Below are 20,975 nucleotides of genomic sequence, written 5' to 3'. Positions count from 1 at the left end.
ATTTTTTTGTGGCACAGAGTCAAAAAGTTGCCCAAAACATCTGGTTTTTGCTACATTATTAACCTATATAGGAGTGTCTGCTCTGTAGCAGAGCTAATTTCCCTACAAACTCCCTGCTAGATGGATTTATATTCTTACATAGATGCCGAATCTGACCATGTCATTTGAAATTGATACCCATCAAACCCCAAACGTTTCTTCTCACTTTGTCACCAAACGTTGAGCTTGTGTAAATTGTCCCTTCAGTTTCCTATTTCCAGTTTCCACTCCTTACCTAACAGGAGCGACACCTGGTGTGGTCTTCTGCTTCAGGGTTTGTTGAATTGTCTATTCAGCGTTGGTAAATAATACACACATAGACCTTAACAAGTGGTTATTTAAACTGCTGTTGCTTTTGTGTCATATCAAAAATGATTCTGTAATATAAGCCCAACATAGTATTTTAAAATGAAAAATGACCTCTGAAAACTTTTTGTGTTTTCTTTAGATACATTAAATTAGGCGAACAATAGCATCCTGCAAATATTCTTTGTTGGGAGGACCTAATTCTATAATGAATTCATTAGTTAATACAAGTGTTGCCCAAACCAAATACTTTTCCATTAATTCAACAAAGTCAACACCTGACCTTTTTTTTTTTTTTTTTTTTTACAGAAAATAGGACACTGAAGGGATCCAGACTCAATGCTTTTTGACTATGCAGAAATGAACACACTAAATAAATAAATAAATAATGTTGATAGCGTTAGTATTACATACACTTAATTCTTTCCAGAGTTATGATGCTACTACTATAACGTTGCAAAGATACAAAGTGTCTATGCCACAGTGTGGTTTAATTATATGTTTTAATGGCCTGCCATACAGGCCTACTTCCGTCGATTTAAGTGTTATTGCGCAGGTATGGTTTTTCTTTCGGATGACCAACGGGCCAATCAAAGGTGCGCTCAGATGACACTTTGTAGGGGCGGGGCATCACGCCAGACGCTCTGATCGCTCATTGGACCTATCGCTGTAGACCCATGACGAGCCAGCCAATCGTAAGCGTCAGTCCATATGACGCGGTTGAGACTGAAAACATCATTCACCTAATGGTGGTTTTTGGACAGCTGCATCTCAGCGAGGAAAGCGCCGATGGAGAGCATCTGTTCAGTTCTGCACATCAGTCTGCCAGAGTAAGACCGGGACAACCTGAGGCAACATGGACATCCTGAAATCGCTGGGACATCCGGAGGAAATATTTAACCTGTTTAAGTTTAAGATGGGAGGATGCAGAGCTGTCATGCCAAAACTGGATTATGTGAGTAAAATACGTTCCGCAACAAGCTCCGTACTGAGACAGACGCTGCACTATAGAGAGCCTGGACTTAACATGGGGATTATGCAGCACGTCGTGTTCTGCTTTTCAGAACAGCTACAAAAAATATGCAAATCATAATAAAATGAACATACAGGCCTGTTAGAATTTAGGCCTGCTGCTTTACAGTTCAGTTAATTGCGCCGTCGAGAGTGGAAGCAAGCAACTAATAGGACTTTGTCAAATTAGGTCTGTGCTCTTACCAGGCTTCTGACGTAGGATTTAAATTGCATAATGAGCTTGGAGGGTTCACCACTAAAGGGAGATGATAATCCCACAGTTTAAACACCAATGTGACCTGAAAAGAAAATCAGGCTGCAAAAATGTCTTAAAACAGACTCCGATTTTTGCTGCTGACATCTCAGCGCACAATAGATGTCACTGCAATGCAGAGACTGTTGCTCCAAAGAGTGCTACATCCTACTAAATGTGTCCTGGCAAATGTGGTGATCCGAATTAATCTTAACCCACTCTAAAGGGATCGCACTGATTGGGTGGCCTTTATTTCAGGCTAGAGCAAAAAGCCACTCTGACTTCCTTTATTAACAATATCAACGATAAATGTGGAACAGTGATCACTGCCACTGTATTCCACTATTAAGGCCTTGAAAATATTAGGAACTTTGGTTGACATTTATCTAACCATAGTCTGTTTTAGGCTAACATGGAAAATGTAAATAAAACTCTCCATCACAACTCTTCAATGCAACACTTTTTTTTAACATTTCATGCACTGCTTTGGACCTCAAGCATCCAGTAGTTTTCTGCACCAATAAAAGCAACAAGTCACTGAAACCCTCCAGCACAGGGAAAGTAATTAGCTACAAAAGCCCTTGTTTAAGAAACTAGCTAATCAGAAAGTGCTGTAGCAAAGCATATTATGGTTATGAAAAGTTGGGTGTTTTGAAAAAGTGTGATGTGCACAAGGCAGGCTGGGCCTCAGAGATTTCAATAAAGAGTGGAGTCATAGAATCCAATGTGCTTGATGTCCAGAGTGAGGTTTTCAGTCACTGGTAGTTTGGGGGGCAATGTTATCTATATTTTGTCAAATAAAAGTCAGCTGCTTACCATGAAACTTTAGGGCTCTTATTGCTTTGCTCAGCTGGCAAGCTTTATGAAGATGCTGAAATAATTCGAAAAAAAATAATTAGCACCTGCCTACACAACCTGGCTTACTTAAAACCTCAAAGAATTTATTGAGTTGCACCTGAAAACACAACAACAGAACATTTTCTTAGTGGCCTGTGTTTCATTTGAGCCTGTTTAACCTCATTTACTGCACTGCTTTTCAAGAAAATCCAAACGGATGTAGTTCCCACGGTCTTCCACAAGATGTCAGCAAAACACTGCCCCTCTTAGTTCTGCTTTTCGATCTGTTTGTCACGATTCGTTTTGCAGAAATAAACACTCGTTTTGCAGTGCATTGTGTACTGTAACAACGCACACGTTCTTTTAGTCATGATAACGACAGCGCTAAAACTAAGCACCGCTTTTCCTCATTTTATTTGCGAAAATACCAGTTGGTTGGACAAGGTTTATTTTGAGCCTATATTTACTTTAAAATCGATTAAAAACATGTACTACAACCCCGCAGCAGTGCATCCTATATATCTTTTTGACTAGCATTAGATCTAAATTGATCTAAACGGTAATATTTCCTGAAGTTGGATTAGGAAACAACGTTGCAGCTGCTCGTGTTTTGGGTTGAGGGGGTGGGGACGTGTGTCTGATCATAACAACAGATCTACAAACGCTCTGCGTCAGGTCCGCTCTGCTAATGCAGCGATAGGCTTGCTTATAGACCTGCGGAGCGACCTCACGCCCTCCAAGAGATTTTACAACGCGCTTCGACCCCTCTCTCCGCTCGCTTGTCCTCTACATGGACTCGGAGTTTGTTACTCCCCCAAGCAGCGTGGCCTCCACATGGACCGTGTCGTCTCCTAACTGCAGGCTCGGGCTCTTCCCGTCAGGGTTTTCGCATGGCCGGAGCCTGCTGCAAATGTCCGGCCTCTCTGTCCGTGTTGAAGCGCTCTCTCTCGGTGGCGCCGCGAGGCTGCGGCTCCTCTCCCCCTCGGTCCGTCCTGCAGGGCTGGAGGAGGCGCGGGGACAGGGGCCTGCAGGAGGCCACCAGACCCAGTAGCGCCCTCAGAACCGCGGGTTTCTACCGACAAACAGCCTTTCTTTGTCTCTCCTGCCAGGAGTCTATGAGCGACAGCCTGCGGACCTGCTACGTATATCTGAATCAGACCAGCAGGAGCTTTGCGGCCGTGATTCAGGCACTGGACGGAGAGCTGAGGTGAGTCAGAGCTGAGCTGAGCTGCAGGTGAGGAGAGGTGTGTCTGCAAAATGTTCCATAGCATGATGGCTGCAGCTTGGATCTTCCCTTGAAAAACGTAAAGAAACGCGAAGGTAGATGTGCGTGTATTTCAGCCATATTGAGTCCTTCAGTATAAAACTTCAGGCATGTGAAGACATCTGCAGCTCCTTTGCATGTCTGCAAAAGCAATGTTGTGTTTGTCAGTTCCTCCTGAGGGACGCGTTGCGTCAGTTTAACTTTTATAAAACCGTCAACAGCCCCATTAAATCAATAACTTCTTCAGTTATTTGCTATCCTAAATAGCAGTCATTAGAGTGTACTTTGCACATTGCTTTGTAAAATCCAATTTGGCTGCAGCAAAACATCTGTTCACGATTACCCAATATAACTTTCTCAAGGACTGGTTTGATCATTTATTTAAATAGTTTGGAAATTATGTAAATATTAAAGGGAAAATGTCTAACTAGTCTGTTGGTTTCCTGTCAAAACTAACAAACAGTTTATCAATGATTATTTTTGGTCTGTCAAATAAAATTCCAATAAAACACATTAAAGTTTGTAGTTGTAATCTTGCAACTTTTTCATTTATTTTGATCCAGACATGCGGTTTGCATCTTCTACCTGGTGCTTCGTGCACTGGACACAGTTGAGGACGACATGACCATCTCTTTGGAGAAGAAGGTGCCCATGCTTAACAATTTCCACACGTACCTGTACCAGGAGGAGTGGTGCTTCACTGAGAGCCATGAGAAGGACCGTCGAGTTCTGGAGGATTTCCCTACGGTCAGCGGCACCCATACATGCACAAAGAAATCCATTCAAACCACTGCAGAGGGATTTCTACATGAGAGAGTTGATGTACATTTACAATAATGCAGTTCATTAAGAGTAACTGTGATTGTCCTGGATTGTTTGAACCCAGATATCACTGGAATTTAGAAACCTTGCTCAGGAATACAGAGACGTCATCTCTGATATCTGCCACCGGATGGGAGTCGGGATGGCTGAATTTCTGGAAAAGAAGGTGGGATCCGTGAAAGAGTGGGACCTGGTAAGTGTTATCCGTGTGTCACAGTTATGTTAGAAGCAAAACGGCAAAATACATGACTTTGAATGGATTCCTACACATGTTGGATTTTATTATAAAGGTTCTGCCTAATGATTGCAATAGACTGTTTGTGCTGGCAGCTGATCATTGCCTTATCTTTAATCTTGCATGTTTTAAATTCCACACACGTTTTTTTTTTCCATTCTAGGAAAAAAGTTACAATAGATTTAGCAAGCGTTTCACATTTACTATACTGTAAATGTGTAATAAGCTGAGAACTAATAACTAATCCAGGGGCAACGTAAGGTGACCTATTAGCCACAATGGTATTACTAGTACCTCGCTATAATGATAACAACCTTGTTGTGTGTCTTTTAATCTGTGCAGTACTGCCACTACGTTGCCGGTCTCGTCGGCATCGGTCTGTCGCGGCTCTTCTCTGCCTCCCAGCTGGAGGATCCAGAAGTGGGACGGGACACCGATCTGGCAAACTCAATGGGCCTGTTCCTGCAGAAAACAAACATCATCCGAGACTATCTGGAAGATACTCAGGAGGGACGGGCCTTCTGGCCAAAAGAGGTATCAACAACAACAAAAACATCAAGTTTGAGTTTGTTAGCGTTGCAGTTGTGGCAGTTTTAGTGGCTTCAGGAATGTGAGTCATTTGCAAAAGATGCCCACTGAGCTGAAATAAAGTGTTTATTAGTATCACTATACATATAGACGATTAATTTTTGCCCACTGTTACATTTTGCAATTTGCATGTAGGTTAAAAGAAAATGTCAGTCATCTGAACAGAGCACCGTGTTGTACATATTTTGGTGTTTTTCATACGTGGCTTGTAACAAGCTGCAAACAGGACTTGATGTGACTTCATTCCAGTTACTCCTACCTGAGCTGTGGATCTTTTTTGTTTTTACCAAGGGACATGTTGACTGCAGGAAATGTTGTAAATGTCATCTCTTTTGTGTCACTGTGCAGGCGTGGAGCCAGTTTGCGAGTCGTCTGGAGGATCTGGCCCAGCCCGAGAAGCTGGAGTCGGCTCTGTCCTGCCTCAACCTGCTGGTCACCGACGCTCTGCGTCACGTCCCCGACGTCATCGCCTACCTGTCTCGGCTGCGCAACCAAAGCGTCTTCAATTTCTGCGCCATTCCACAAGTAAAGACCATTTGGTCTTCTACTCAAATAATGTGGTGATTTCACTTAATGTCCAGGTGTTTCACTCTCTGTGCAGCATATATTCTCATTAAAGTTACTTTAAACTAAAGGAAAGGTTTGACAACAAAATCTGTGTTTGTAGATTTGGAATTGAACTGTCAAAATAATTGGTGTATATTAAAACCAGTAATAAGCACTATTACTGGTTTAAAGTAATATGGCTACTGCAATATAAAGTAGTTGTCAACGTAGTGGGGAGTTCACTGGGACTGACACTTTATGCTGATTACTACAACATCTGGAAACTGTTATATATTTCTAGATATATATTTCCAGAAATATATATCTGGAAATATATTTCTTATTTCTTTATAAGAAATATTCACTTTTTAAATAATTTACAGACTTCTTGTCTACAACAGTGTTTAATTACATCTGCCCTCCTTATTTATGGTTATTTTAGCACTAGGAAAATCCCAGAATCAAATATGAAGAGTTATTGATGTTTTTCTTATTGGTTTCACAGCAGTAGTGACATCAGACACGCAAATACATACTGCTTTTTTATGTATATGTATGTTAAATGGATTTTTGTCTTGCATTTAAAACATCTTTTTGGATGATAATTCAGGCAAGCACTTTGATTTTGTCGACTGAAAAGATGTAATCCCTCTGTCAACCAGGTGATGGCAATAGCTACCCTCTCAACGTGCTACAACAACCCGATGGTGTTTCAGAGTGTGGTGAAGATCAGAAAGGGACAGGCTGTCACCCTCATGATGGAAGCCACCAACATGAGAGCTGTGCAGACCATCATCGCTCAGTACAGCCAAGAGGTTTGCAGGTTCTCTCAGTCTTTTCTCTGCCAGCTTCTGCTACATGAACCTGTTGACCCAAATTCCTCTCTTTTTTTGCAGATTTTACAGAAGGTCTCCCTCACCGATCCGACACGGGACAAGACGCTGCACATCCTGGCTGTGATCCAGGAGAAGTCGGCCCTTCCTCAACCCGACGTCAGCTGCAGGAACCACCACCTGTCTCCTATGTACCTGTCGGCTGCCATGCTGCTTGCCGCTCTGAGCTGGCAGTATCTCAGTACGACAGCTGCCCAGGCGCAAAGCACAGGGGACATGCAGTGACTGTCTTCCTGATTGGAAAACCCCCGTCTTTTCCTGGACATCTAGTCCTTCTCTTCCTTGGGAAACCTAAGGAACGTCTTCCCACATTGGAGTCTCACACTGGCTGTTAAAGAACCACAGACTTGTTGAACTTTGGGATTCTTTTTGCAGCCTGATCTAAAAAAAAAATTCTGCGGTATTGACACGTTCTCATCCATTTTGTGTTTGCCGCAAAAGGACAGTTTTAGGATTTTAGACAACAGCGATCTACCTTTGTGAAGTTTCACTGATTTTTGTTTTCTGAAATTTTAGCTTTTTTGTTCTTGTTGAATCCTCACTATGAGAAACACTTTAAAGTACATCAGCATTTGCACTGTTGGATCACATGGACATATTCCAATAACCGATTTAGAACATTTCATGTTTCATTGAGTTTTGACTTTATTCAACAATATGTGGGAAATATCTTTCTGCTAATTTTATCAGTCATGGACTAAAAAAAATTGAATAAAGTGAAATATATTTTGAACAAAAGGAATTTGTTGGCAAAGTGTCCTTAACAGCTTTGGTGAGTAGAAGTGCTAGCACAGAGTGACCTTGTACAGAACCAAAGGAGGGCTACAAACATTGCTATGTAATGTGTCATTTTCATTTGTACATATTTGAAGAAATAAAGAAGATAAAGGGTGCAACCTGTGTGAAATCAGAGTAAGCTTGCACTTCTGTTTTATTTTATTTGAGTCAAAGATGGAGAACCTTGTTAAAATGAACCTACAAATAAATAATGCATGTGGTAGCAATTTTTTTAATGGATGGAGCAGTCAAATTTATGCAAACTTGAACCAATAATGTTCACAGTTACTACTCTGTTTCACCGCCTTTGTGTTTTCTGGCTACTAAATGAAGAAGGGTGACATATTACACACCTCCTTTCCCAAAGTTAAGGTCACTGTTTCTGTTTTATGTTTCTTTAAGACAGTCCCAACATCTAAACTATGGCTGACCAAAATTAACACAAAGGCCTATCTCATATTTGCTAAAAAAAATAATGTCTGAATGATCTAAGTACTTACAAAACATTTTCATAGGCTTATGAGGCAAAATGGAACCAGAAAAATAAAAGATGGTGAGCAACTTCAAGCTAAAGCACACTGTCCTCCTTATGTAGGAGGACAGTGTGCTTTAGTATCAATGACTCAGGACAAAAAGTAAGATGTTGGAGTGGCCTAGTAGAAGTTTGAGCTTAAATCTGACATGTGGTATTACCTTAAATAGGCCATTCATGCTTTAAAATTCTCCTGTGTGCAGAAATTTCAGCTAAGCAGAATCTTGCTTTTTTTTTTTAACAATTTGAAACTTATTACCAGATACCACAGCTTGAAATCTGTAACAGCAAAACATTTTTCACAGCAGCGAGGAATATAAGAAATCAAGTTTACAACTATTTTTTAGGCACCTGACACTTTGTTAATATAATGCTAAACGTAAGTCATGAGTGACCTTAAACTGACGTAACGATAATTGTAAAGCAAACGTTAAGCATTCGAAGCTGCTTCAGATTTATGGAAGGCAGGTGATTGTCTCATGGCCACTACCAGGCAAGCTGTAGCAAATTATTGTATGTTTTTGTTGTTTCATGAGGTTTATAAAAATGTCTTTGATTTGCTTTTTTTTTTTGTATAAGTAAATCAACATCTTTCAGGGGTATAGATTTTAAAGCAGAAGACTGAGATCCATACAGTTCCTTGTGAATTACTCTTCTGTTTACCAAAATAAAGAGGGACTTGCATGGGTTTGCATTATTTCTGTTTTTATTCTCACCTGTATCCTAATTCCAGGAGCAACAGTAAACCTTTGGAGTTTTTCTCGTCACATGAGACAAACAGTTATGACACATTTATTGCATAAACATGTGATTCTATGACTTTGCATCTCATATAAAGAACTGCAACAGACCTTGTTCTTTGACGTAAACGATAACAGCAGTGAAGAGAAGCTTTCAACTTTGAAACAGCAACACAGGTAGGAGGACATTGATTTAAGATGTCTTTTTTTTGCTCTTGTAACTAGAATTGTACTAGTTAAAATATTGAAATAATTTTTATTTATATTAATACTTACAGCACTGGTTTATCTCAGAATTTAATAATTCGAAGTTGGGAAAGTTATCCATTAATTTATTTCTTTGAAATGGTGTCATATATAAAATTAACTAAATGTTTCTGGTTTTAATCAGAGAAAATAAGCATAACAGCTAGCATCACTTGGAACAGTAAATAGTATGTAATTACAGCTACAATTATCACAGTTCTTATGATTTCAGGTGTTTTAATAATGTTTCTCCCATTGACTAATAATGTCATCTGTTATTCAGGATGCATCCTTTCTTCCTGCTCTGTATCGCGGTGACGGGGTCCGTTGCCTGGGCTCGACCTAATCCCTCTCCCTTCTCCTCAGAACTGATCCACCTTATTAACAAAGCCAACACCACCTGGACAGTGAGACTATTCAGTTTTCTTTTTTTTTTTTTCCAAGATGAAAGTGACACGGCCACAGACTGTGGTAATAATCCAGCTGTATTACGTCACTCTTGTTTAGGCCGGCCACAACTTCCATAATGTTGACATCAGCTATGTGAGAGGGCTTTGTGGGACCATCCTGAACGGACCCAAACTGCCAGAAGTGTAAGTTTTAACAGTGTTTCATGTTTCAGGGTGTGAGATGTGAGTGTTCAAACTCTCACATGACGAAACAGGTGATAATCAACAGGTTTGTCATCTGCAGGGTGTTACAGACTGTCTCCTCTCTCGTTTAGGGTTCATAACATTGAAGGTATAAACCTTCCAGACAGCTTTGACCCACGCCAGCAGTGGCCCAACTGTCCCACCCTCAATCAGATCAGAGACCAGGGCTCCTGTGGATCCTGCTGGGTAAAAAAACACCCCTACAAAAAAAACAACCTTTTATTTCACAACATTTTGTTACTTATCTTTTTTTTCCTACAGGCTTTTGGGGCGGTGGAAGCAATATCTGACCGTCTGTGTATCCAAAGTGGTGGTAAGGTCACTTTGGAGATCTCTGCTGAAGATCTGCTCACCTGCTGTGATGAATGTGGAATGGGGTGAGCAAAAGAACAAAGAAATTTCTCCACATAAAAGGGCACTTCTAGATTCTTAAATATCCAGAAGATAACTATGCTTGAGAAGTGACAACAGTGGCTCAATTTTTCAAAGGAAAACAACAAAAAAGCAAGCAAAATCTTCCTTAAAATGTAATGTTTGAATTGTTAATTGTAGGTGCAAATTTTTGCCTTTGCATGTTTATTCCAAGGACTAAAAAAATAACCTCCAAATGATATCAGTACTTGGCATTTTGAGACTTGATTGACATTTTTAATGGTGAAAGTTTTTTGGAGAAGCCTGCTCAGTTGCATTGTAAACAGTTTGGTAGCTTAACCCAGATCAAGGAGAAAAGATAATACATTCAAACCATTTGGTGTGTTTCCTTCATATTCTTGCATTCTTGACTTTTCAAAGTGACACATACTGTGGGTTTGTTTGCTTGCAGGTGTTTTGGTGGTTATCCCTCAGCTGCTTGGGAGTTCTGGACTAAGACTGGCCTTGTGACAGGAGGCCTGTATGACTCCAAAGTTGGTGAGTTCAACCCACACTCACACTGCATCTTTTGAGGGCCAAAAAACTTAGTAGCTATGTGCGTGTTACAGGTTGCAGACCCTACACCATTGCCTCCTGTGAGCATCACGTAAATGGAACTCGTCCTCCGTGCCAAGGCGAAAAAGAAACCCCTAAATGTGTGCAGCAATGCACGGATGGATATGCTGTGTCTTACCCGAAGGACAAACACTTTGGTAGAGGCATTTTTAAAACAGTTTTGCTGGCTTTGGTTTATCTCGTGTCTGACTCTAAGCTTTGTCTGCTCCCCTCTAGGCCTGCGCTCGTACAGCATCCCTTCGGAGCAGCAACAGATCATGACAGAGCTGTATAAGTACGGGCCTGTGGAGGCAGCTTTTAGTGTCTATGAGGATTTCCTGCAGTACAAATCTGGTGAGGAATTTGCTATCCCAGCTGTGTACACACATCTCCACTCTACAAACAAAACTGTTCACATTTTTCCTTTAATTTGATTTTTGAGGTGTTTAACTTCATTTTATGATTAACACTATATCTTTTTTTTAATTTAAGTATTTGTCTTCTTCTTTCCTATGTGTTTTAACAACATAGCAAGGTGGATTCACCTCATTTTTTTTCTCAGGCTGTGGATACAGAGACAGATAAGCAGGCCAGTTATCTGCTGAAGTCCTGTTCAGTCTGATCCTGCTTGTTGCATTAATCTAAACCACTGAGTCACAACTGATTTTCCACATATTCCTGACTTCTTTGAACTGACACTTAGAAGAGTATTCATGCTCTTCCTTAAGCATGAAAGTTAATGAGCTCTTTCTTGCTGTAACAGGCGTGTATCAGCATGTGACTGGAGAAATGCTGGGAGGTCATGCCATAAAGATCCTAGGCTGGGGGGAGGAGAATGGCACCCCCTACTGGCTGGCTGCAAACTCCTGGAACAATGACTGGGGAGACAAAGGTAAAAGTGAATATGTAACGTTTTTTATTCATATTCTACAACAAAAATGCAAAGTTCACAACATTCTAATACATGTGTCTTTCCGCATACAGGTTTCTTCAAAATAAAACGTGGAAATGATGAATGTGGAATTGAGTCTGAAGTGGTCGCAGGAATCCCCCTCAAATAGATGATTTAAAAAATATGTTTCGAGCTTCTTTTTAAGGTCTAAGACCAGCAAGTACATGACATGTAAACTTATGTTCAGATTATCATAAGGAATGGATTTCATGACAGATGATTATTTTATGGTAGAGCCTGAAGCAGCATTTCCTGATTAATGAGAATCTGAATTTATTTTAGGAATTGCTTTGTTTCTGTTTGTATAGTGAAATGTGAGTTAGAAGCTTATTTTTAAAGTTGCTTTTACACATGTTTGTAACAAAAAGTATTTGCATGCACTTCTATAAGGTTTGTTTTAACATTAAATAAATCTAATATCAAAGTAAATATGAGCCTTTTCTTCTTTCATTTATTTTCATATAAATTATTTGCTTATACACACACAAAAAAACATGTTAAAAGAAATGAGATGATTGGTGAAGGTTGTTCCATAAAATTCCCAGCCTGGTCTACTTGACTGCCAACTCCCTTGCCCACAAAATATGGGCACTTAAAAGGAGGGATAGCTTATTTTACTCCCTGGAAGGGTAACCAATTTTTAATTGCAGTATATTGACAGAAAAATACAAACTCCAAGGAATCAGTATTTACGAGACAAAGGTAATGGGTTGGATTTCAACATCTCAACAGTTCAGTCTATGTGGAGCAGCAGAAATAAGGGTGCACATTCATTCAAGAATTGTCTGTGTGTGAGATGAAGTAAAGCTATATCATTCGTGGCCATAAAAATATCACACTATGATTTTGAGAGTTTTTAGAAACTGAAAAACTCAAGTCAAAGTTCAGATCAAGTTACCAAGTGAATGTTGGAACATTTTGCCAATCTGTGATGTTATTAGTTTAATTTTAGCCACTTTACTTGGCTTAAAAGAAAGAAGAAGAAGAAATGGAATTTAAACGTTTTTAACTAGTTAAGCGAGTTAAAAACTCGCTTAACTAGTTTTTAAGCGAGTTAGATAGATCTTGTTAGATAGGCTGCGATTGATTAGATAATCTATCACAAAGATGCACTTACAGCAAAGCGCCACACCGTTGGAGGTGGCGCTCAAGCACATTTTGAGTTTGATGTCGATAGAAGAAGGCAAGAAGGCGGGATCTAAACGACTCGCCATCAGAGGCAGACTCTGGTTGGTTTAAACTCAAACACTTCGGTAATGGCCTGGCAGACAGGAAGCGGCATTTCCCGGAGAACATACCGGTCAATAAAGGCCGCTGGTGGACTTCGCCGCTGTCATAACTGATGGGACTTGTCGGGGTTGAAGAAAATCGGGAAGCGACCTTTGATCGGTAGCTGGTGGGGATGAAGGCAGGTTCCCCGAGGTTACTTTAATCATTTTCTGTCAGGTCTTTGTTGTGTCGAGCGCTGTCGGCACTGCGGTTTTAGGTTTGTGCTGGAGGATAGCCATAGGTCACTGGCATGTATTTATCCAGTGTGGAGCTGTGGAGAACATACTGGGAGTCTGTTTCCAGGCCGTACACGGTGTTCATCTGCTCAGTGACCGCTGCTCTATACTATCTGTGGGGCCGCAAGTGTGAGGTCAGTCACAGCGCTAGCTTAGCTGACATTAACTACATTATATGCGCTTTATTACTTATTCTATTTTTATGGGTTTTTTTCCCCAAAATGTGGGTTTATCCATTGTTACTTTTTAAAAATTGTTTTCTTTCAATTCGTTCGTTCTCTTTTAAACGCACTCTCATTATTGCAGCGTTAAATAGGTTTTACTTTTCTGTATTCAGTCTTTTTTTTTTTTTTTTTTTACCTCGGTAAACATGCTTTAATTTATTTTATCTATTCATTCTTCAAAATAATGATTTTTATTAGTTTATGACATCACTAAATATACTTTGCTTTGTTATGTATTATTTGCTCATTTTTTTAAATTATTTTTTTAATAATCTTTTATGGAGTTCGTGTAGTATAAATGTTCACAATCTGCAGGATGCTGTTTTTATAGTGTTTTCCATAAATAATGAAAAACTCAGGTATGTAATTCTTTAATCTGGTAAATTTCGAAATTAAGAAGTGCAGATTACTTTTACAACTATTTACATTTGATTAACACTAAGACCCTATGTGCTATGGCTTAATAATGCTTGATGGCTGCATACATTCTTGTTTGATTTTAATGTCAACACCTTTTCTGTTTATTTCAGAGATTATTTGGTCTCCCTTTCTTTTCAGACTCCTGCCTTGATATGTACTGAAGCTTTTAGTGTATTCCTCAAAAAGCACTGTCCTGTGGTAGCTGAGCGCTTCCATCCCACTCCCTGGTGCTGGGGAGGGCGGGTGCAGACCCTGGTCTGTGCTCTCCTTAAATCCAGACCCTCTGTCTGTTATCGCAAGTAAGAGGAAGCCTTTTATTTATGTGATTTCCTTTTTTACTTTTGGTAATTTATTTTGCTTTAATTTCTTTTCAGTGAGTTGATTCGTACACTAGATGGTGGTCAGATCTCCTTGGACTGGGTTGACAATCATATGAGTGAGACCTACCCTGAATCTTGCGTGCGACCTACTGTGCTCATCCTCCCCGGACTGACTGGGAACAGCCAGCAGCCCTACGTGCTTCATGCTGTTAGCCAGGCAACAAGACGGGGTTACAGGTCAGCTTTGCTTCTGCTTTTTATAAAAAAGAAGAATTAGGGATAGATACACCATACACTCCTTGGTGCAGCTGAAAAAGATGTGCTAAAAGCTTTCAATTAGCTGCTAAGTAGGATAATCTTACTCAGAAAAAAGCCAATATTTATTTGAATCTATTTACTCAAAAGAGTGAGAAAATAATCTTGAGTCCACCAGATTTTTATTTGAAAAGTCTTGATCTTTCAAAGAGTTGACAATACGTTGCCCTCTTGACATGGTCTCGAGGGAATATGTAAGAGAAATGGGCCTGCAGCGTCATGGATTCTCCACCACATTTAACAGCGGGCATTAGGTTGTTTTCATACCACATCTAAATAAAGAAAGTTAAATTTGTGTTTCCTCAAGTCCCAGTAGCGTTTGACCACATGTTTAAACCTGAGCCGTCTCTTTTTAATCATTGTTCTAACTTGTGTGTAGCCATTTCGTGACTTCGGAAAAATCAAGACGTCTGCCTTATTTTAATGGAATGTTATTTTGAAAAGTAGTCTCTTGTAGGCGCGAGAAATATATTACACATGTAATATCATAATACATATGGGCTTCTGCATCACACAGGAAGTCATGGACAAATTAAGAGTTTCAGATTACTTTGATCAGTTTAGAAAAATTAAGCATTTAAATCTGTCTCATTTGCATGAAGTAAAAATAAATATTAAGGGTTACCAATATGTGAAAATTTGATATTTAATTAAAAGAAAAATTTCAGGGGGAAGTGCGAAGGGGCTCCAGTAGCATCCAAAAGTCTGCAGAGAGCTGTCAAAACTAGTTTCTGTTCAGACAATAATATTAAATAGATAAAGTAATCTATCCTAAGGAAATATTTATTTAATTTCAACTGTCCTACAGACTTAACTTCCTTGTATTGATTCTTCTTTTTCCAGATGTGTGGTCTTCAACAACAGAGGAGTAGGAGGGGAAGAGTTGTTGGTATGTAATATGAACCTCAGAGACACTGTTTTAGTGATCAGTACTGGAGATGTAACCATGTTTGTAGCTCATAAATGTGATTGCTCTGAAGTAGTTCTACTACATAAAATGTTTTTATTCAGAAGATATTTTTTAAATTGTAATATATACCATAAATATATTTTTTCTAAAACAATATGCATTTATCTTCCTTTTCAAAAGTTCACTCACATGGTTAGAAAATACAAATAATTTCAAGAATGATTTAGTGAATTGTACATTACGTTTTCTTTTTTGTCAAATCCTACCATTTTAGTGAGTTAAATATATATAAAAAGATACCATTTTGTGGATTTAGATGTTTGTTATTAGCACACTGGTTTTAATAATGTTGTTGAATGACCATCCCTGGGTGTTGCTAGAGCAACTGTAGTGTAAGAGTTGCCAGTAATGGCAATAATTATGGTGATAATGGCAATAATGATGATGAATAAAGGCCCTCCTTTTAGCTGTGAATCCAACACTTCTCCTTTGAATCCGTGCCTCTTTCAGACCCCAGTGACCTACTGCGCTGCTAACACTTCAGATTTGGAGCAAGTTGTGCAGCATGTGAAAGGCCTGTACCCTCAGGCTCCGGTTCTGGGTGCTGGTGTCTCTCTTGGAGGGTGAGTGGTTGGCGACCAGCTCAGTGCATCTCATTGACCTAATCCTAATTATTTTCCGGCCCTTCTTCTCCGCTGCAGAATGATATTGTTAAACTATCTGGCCCGTAAGCGCACAGAGTCGGGAATGGTGGCAGGCATCACCATCTCCGTCGCCTGGGATGCGCTGAAGTCGTCCGACTCGATGGAGGAGCCTCTCAACTGGCTTCTCTTCAATAAACACCTCACTAATGGCCTGCGCCAAAAAGTCACCAGGTTGCACAGTTTGTTGTACATTCAAGTTAACCACAGTTAAGTGTGTAGATTGAGATTTTATTAGAAAACTAAATGTTGCCTTGTTTCTTACAGGCACAGGAAGATTCTGGAGAAAGTGGTGGATGTCGACTATGTCCTGAAGGTACGGCTCGTTGAACATCCTCTCTTATATTGACACTATTGGTAACGAATATAAGTTCCTGTTTTAATGTCATAGCATCATATCATAATTTAAAATGTAGAAAAATTCTACTTTTATTTTAGCACATTTGCCTTGTTGAGAAAAACAAATCCCACATAAAGAAAAACATGAATTTGCTAATGAACAAATGTAACTGAAGTAGTTTTAAATAGCACATTACTTTTTAACTTGATCAGAATTTCTAATAAGCTTATTTTAGTCACTCTAAGCGCAATAATTAAAAAGCAGTTGTCAAAAACAAGACCAGGTAAGGACTTTGTGTTCATTTTACCATAAGAGAGGAGTCTGGTAAGGGTTTTGATCAGATGAGACTAAGTGGCTTTAGATGTGAACATCTAAGAAACTCATACCATGACATTGTTCTCTAGTATGACCTCTAGTGGTCAATGGGAGGAATTGCAATCACGACTTGTTCATCTTAATCATTTACAATCTATTAAACCGTTACAGTGGTCTTACTCCTCCATACACTTCAGGTTTTTTTTTTTATTTCATAAGGCGTTTAAGTTGGACTGCAACATTCATAAGATGTATTTCACATATAAAGACTGGTGTAATTTTCACATGGCACTGGTGCAAATGCACACTATAATATAGATTTTGGCAGTGTAGGTTTTTAACCTACACTTCTTTAACAAATGAAAGAAGTTAATTTGTGAATGAAGAAGAGATGAAGAGCAAATGGGGCTGACTTTCTGTGTGAAAGGTTTTGTACCAGCTTTGACAAGAAACAATTTTAAGTTATTTTCTACAGTATATTTACTTGCAGTCTGTTGACTCTAATGTCTTATATTTATGAGCTGGTGGTCACTCAGTTATTTTAGTTTGAAAAGGGCCTCTTATCTATCTTTTTGAGTCTGTCGGTTCAAAGAACCAGAACCAAAGTAAAAAGGTCTAGAGTGCAATGCAGCTGATTCATATTATACCTGAGATTTGAACATCTTTATGACACTTTATCTCCATAACAGATAAAAACAGATTTGCCATGATTAAAGTAAATTGCTATGAAATGATGTGTTTACAGGTATGAAATGGAAGTGGAGAGGAATGCAAATAAAATCATGAATTGAGCGTTTATTTTCCTGTCCTCTGTCGTCTAATTCTTTTCTCTGTTCCAGGCACGAACGATCCGGGAGTTCGACGAGCGTTTCACTTCACATGTGTTTGGCTACAAGTCGTGTGTCGATTACTATCATGATGCCAGCCCAGCCAAGAAACTCCCCCACACTGCTGTACCCATCCTGTGTCTCAATGCTGCTGATGACCCTTTCTCTCCACAGAGTAGTGAGTAGATGACAGGAAGGTCAGATCCTCACAGACCTACTAACTTTGCAACTTGTCTCTGACCTTTTTGAATGTCTCTGCGGCTTTTGCAGCATTCCCAGTCTCCATAGTCCAGACGCTGCCAAACGTTGCCCTGCTACTGACGGCTCACGGCGGACACATTGCCTTCTTGGAGGGTCTGTTTCCTCGCGGGGAGAGCTACATGGAGCGCCTGTTCGGTCAGTTTGTCCAGGCAGTCTTTGAACACCCGAAGGACATCAAGAGAGCCTGCGGCATGGCAAAAGATGAGTCGAATCAACAACATAGTGATGTTGGAGAAAAACCAATCAGGGATGTCAGTAGTCAGTAAAGCTTGATCTTGAATAGAGGAAAAAAAAAGTCACTGAAATGTATTGTTTTTGTGTGTGTGTGTGTGTTTTTTTTTTTTCCTTGCATGCTTTTGGCCGTCCACCCAAATGTTTTGACGTCATCGCAGCCCTGCTGATCTACCTCAGATGGGAGCAAAACAAACTAATTTAAAATTCATTGCAGGGAAAGCCACTTTTCAAGTGTTTAGGTATGAAGTCCTGAAGCATGTGAAAAGCTTTTGCACAAATGGAAGAAATATTTCTAAATGACTTTTAAATGATTTTTGGAATGTTAACTGCTTCCTGTTTCTCCTTCACTAAAATCCACCCCAGACAGAGAGCAAAGTAATATGTGGAAAAAAGAAAAGCCTTTTTAAACAAATTGCATGGAAAAAAAGAATGTTTAAGACGGAACTGCTCTACTTTCATTACTCTCTGGTGTTAATATAAAGAATTTTAAGACTGATGCATTGCTTCCTCATCAACGTATTTTAAACACCTTAAATTATGTACTGTTTGCTTGTTTGCAGTTCAGAGTACATAAAAACTTAAATGAGTAAAAATTGTACAAGATACACACTTGATCTCTCTGTGCACTTAAAATATTAGCATCTTCTGTCAGGAAGAATGTGAAGTATTAAAAAGTTTTATTTAGCTACGATTTGCCTTTTGTTGACCGATTGCACATTGGTCAACAATGAAAAAGCGACAGATGAATGAGAAAAATTTTAGTCTGTGCAAATCTGCTTGACTGTTCCTGAAGGCATTTTGAGAAGTCTTGTTTCGAATTTATTTTTTGTGGCAGCACAGACATGTTTCACGATTGTATCGACTGTTGCGCTTATGATGAATGGACCCTGCTTTAACGTGATAAAAATCCAGGTGGAAATGAAGTTAGATTCATCACAGATGCCTCCATTATTTTATATTTTAGGTGACTCTTAGTGAGAAGTGATTTCATGCATCATTTATGGCCATGAATAAATTATTGCAGCTAAAATTGTTAATTGTTGGCCTTTAACAACATGTACCTTGACATTGTTTCTGCACGTTTAAAATGGGTTTTTATGTTTTTGAGTGACATTGTTGCTCTCATTTCACTTGTCAGAGCTATAAACACAATCATACTTTTTATTGTTATTCATAAGACACATACATGTAAATGCACAAATATGTAAATAATTTGTTCTATGTTATGTACTGAATCTTGTAGAAACAAATAAAGAATGGCATCTAGAGAATTTACATTTTATCTGATTAATTTACATATTTGGTTGCCTTGCAACAGTCTTCATGCCCCTTCAATTTTTCATGTAGTCACAGCTCACATCTTCACATCTTATTTGTACAAAGATATTTGAAACCAATGTATTATTTTTGTTCACTACATAATTAAGCACTACTCTTCAAATCCCATTAACAGTCAATTAACTTTCAGAATCAGAATTCTCTTTATTGTCATTGAGCACAAAGAAAGCAAAACAAAATAAAATAAAAAAAAAATAGCAACTCTCAAAGGCAAGTCAAATAGTTGAATAAAATAATAAATAAGTATCTCAATAAATGTAGAAACACAGAAATGATGATCAGGTTTTAGATGGACTATCTGTGGTTGTAACCTGTCAAAATGTGCAAAAGGTTTAAGGCACTAAATGGCATCAAACATTTTTCTCCATTAAAAGTTAAGTGACTAAGATCAACAAATAATTCAGATGGTTTTAATTAACACATATCACGAGGTTCGTCTTTATGTAAAAATGTCACAACACACGGCGATCCTGACAGCGAGCCGCCTCCGGTTTCACCGATTATATCCCAGGCCTTTTATCTTGGTGCGGTAGAGTCATTAATGTAGCTGATTAACCCGAAACACATCAATAATTAACCAGGAACAGTAAAGCCCCACGCCCTCTGTCACAATCCTAACCACTCCAAACCCTCATTTAGATTCAGTTGTGGTCTGGGGAAAAAAAAGAGGTCTGAAGTAGCATTTACTTTGTGGAAAAAATAGAAACAAACAACCACTTTCCAACTCCTGTAGATTGGAATCTGAGAGTTGAACTGATTGCCCTCACCTCCAAATACCATCCACAGCTCCTACTGTGTGGGTGTAAGGAGGCAAGCAACTTAATATGAGAATACTGAGAAAGGAGTGGTTGTTTTCAAAAGTTTCCATAAACAAAGTTAAAAACAGATATTTCTAAAGACTCCATTAAAAGACATCATGAGTTATTTTTTCACTGTTTGACATAAAAACTTCCTGTTTTAGATTAGGATTACCAAAATTATTTCTGTTTGCTAAATGCTAGAAGAAAAAGAAGGACATTTTCTTTCTTACCTTAAAGTCTGAAAGGTTTATACACTGAAGGCCTTTAAACAGTTTGGTAAAATTCAGATGGTTATGTCCTGGCTTTGTAAGCTTCTAATAGGTTAAGAAATAGATACTGAAATGAGTATAGACATAGACTGAGAGAAGTCTGTTTCTGATCCCAGAAACAACATATAAAAACAAATGAAACTTTGCAAAGTCACTCATGGACAAACAGATTAACCTTTAGAGACAAATTTTGTTTTAGGAAACTGAAATTGAACTGTTTGGTCAAAATGGCCAGCATGACATTTGGAGGAAAAAGGCGATCTGAAACTGAGACCACCAATCCGTAAGTATGGTGTAGCAACATAATATTATATTTTGTCCATTGAAACAGTCTCAGTAAGGATAGACAATATCTTCTTTGACATTGTCTCTACATCTTTGTGGGACTCCACAAGGTTCAGTTCTGGATCTATTGTTTTATTTTTTAATATCCTTACATTAATTGGAATTATTTGACCCTTCTTAGACAAATCCTACATCTTTGCAGAAGACATTCAGTTGTACATGTGTAGCTCCACCAGTTATACCACCTGTCT

The 20,975-nt window shown here is 38.9% G+C and overlaps 3 protein-coding genes across 5 annotated transcripts; all 3 read left to right on the top strand.

Annotated features, from left to right (window-relative positions):
• Nucleotides 1-1,085: 1,085 nt before the first annotated feature.
• On the top strand, nucleotides 1,086-7,811 carry fdft1 (farnesyl-diphosphate farnesyltransferase 1). Of its 2 annotated transcripts, XM_032585721.1 has the most exons (8): nucleotides 1,086-1,300; nucleotides 3,556-3,653; nucleotides 4,274-4,457; nucleotides 4,597-4,725; nucleotides 5,110-5,301; nucleotides 5,704-5,880; nucleotides 6,564-6,716; nucleotides 6,798-7,811. In XM_032585721.1, the coding sequence occupies exons 1-8, from the start codon at nucleotides 1,202-1,204 to the stop codon at nucleotides 7,017-7,019; spliced, it is 1,254 nt and encodes a 417-aa protein (XP_032441612.1). In that variant the 5' UTR covers nucleotides 1,086-1,201; the 3' UTR covers nucleotides 7,020-7,811. The 2 variants fall into 2 exon arrangements, with proteins under 2 accessions (XP_032441612.1, XP_032441611.1); XM_032585720.1 differs by lacking the exon at nucleotides 1,086-1,300 and having other exon boundaries at nucleotides 2,505-3,653.
• A 1,128-nt stretch (nucleotides 7,812-8,939) lies between these two features.
• Nucleotides 8,940-11,776, top strand: ctsbb (cathepsin Bb). Its single transcript, XM_032584550.1, has 10 exons — nucleotides 8,940-9,020; nucleotides 9,373-9,496; nucleotides 9,597-9,682; nucleotides 9,814-9,928; nucleotides 10,004-10,119; nucleotides 10,566-10,651; nucleotides 10,723-10,866; nucleotides 10,946-11,062; nucleotides 11,472-11,600; nucleotides 11,693-11,776. The coding sequence occupies exons 2-10, from the start codon at nucleotides 9,374-9,376 to the stop codon at nucleotides 11,767-11,769; spliced, it is 993 nt and encodes a 330-aa protein (XP_032440441.1). The 5' UTR covers nucleotides 8,940-9,020; nucleotide 9,373; the 3' UTR covers nucleotides 11,770-11,776.
• A 1,099-nt stretch (nucleotides 11,777-12,875) lies between these two features.
• On the top strand, nucleotides 12,876-19,307 carry LOC116734484 (phospholipase ABHD3-like). Of its 2 annotated transcripts, none has more exons than XM_032585915.1 (9): nucleotides 12,876-13,068; nucleotides 13,948-14,108; nucleotides 14,184-14,366; nucleotides 15,288-15,333; nucleotides 15,865-15,977; nucleotides 16,056-16,229; nucleotides 16,323-16,371; nucleotides 17,550-17,715; nucleotides 17,808-19,307. In XM_032585915.1, the coding sequence occupies exons 1-9, from the start codon at nucleotides 13,063-13,065 to the stop codon at nucleotides 18,062-18,064; spliced, it is 1,155 nt and encodes a 384-aa protein (XP_032441806.1). In that variant the 5' UTR covers nucleotides 12,876-13,062; the 3' UTR covers nucleotides 18,065-19,307. The 2 variants fall into 2 exon arrangements, with proteins under 2 accessions (XP_032441806.1, XP_032441805.1); XM_032585914.1 differs by having other exon boundaries at nucleotides 12,876-13,299.
• The last annotated feature ends 1,668 nt before the right edge of the window (nucleotides 19,308-20,975 follow it).

Source organism: Xiphophorus hellerii, chromosome 15 (genome assembly GCF_003331165.1).
Source record: "Xiphophorus hellerii strain 12219 chromosome 15, Xiphophorus_hellerii-4.1, whole genome shotgun sequence".
Taxonomy (NCBI): Eukaryota; Metazoa; Chordata; class Actinopteri; order Cyprinodontiformes; family Poeciliidae; genus Xiphophorus; species Xiphophorus hellerii.
This window is presented reverse-complemented; position numbering and strand designations above follow the sequence as displayed.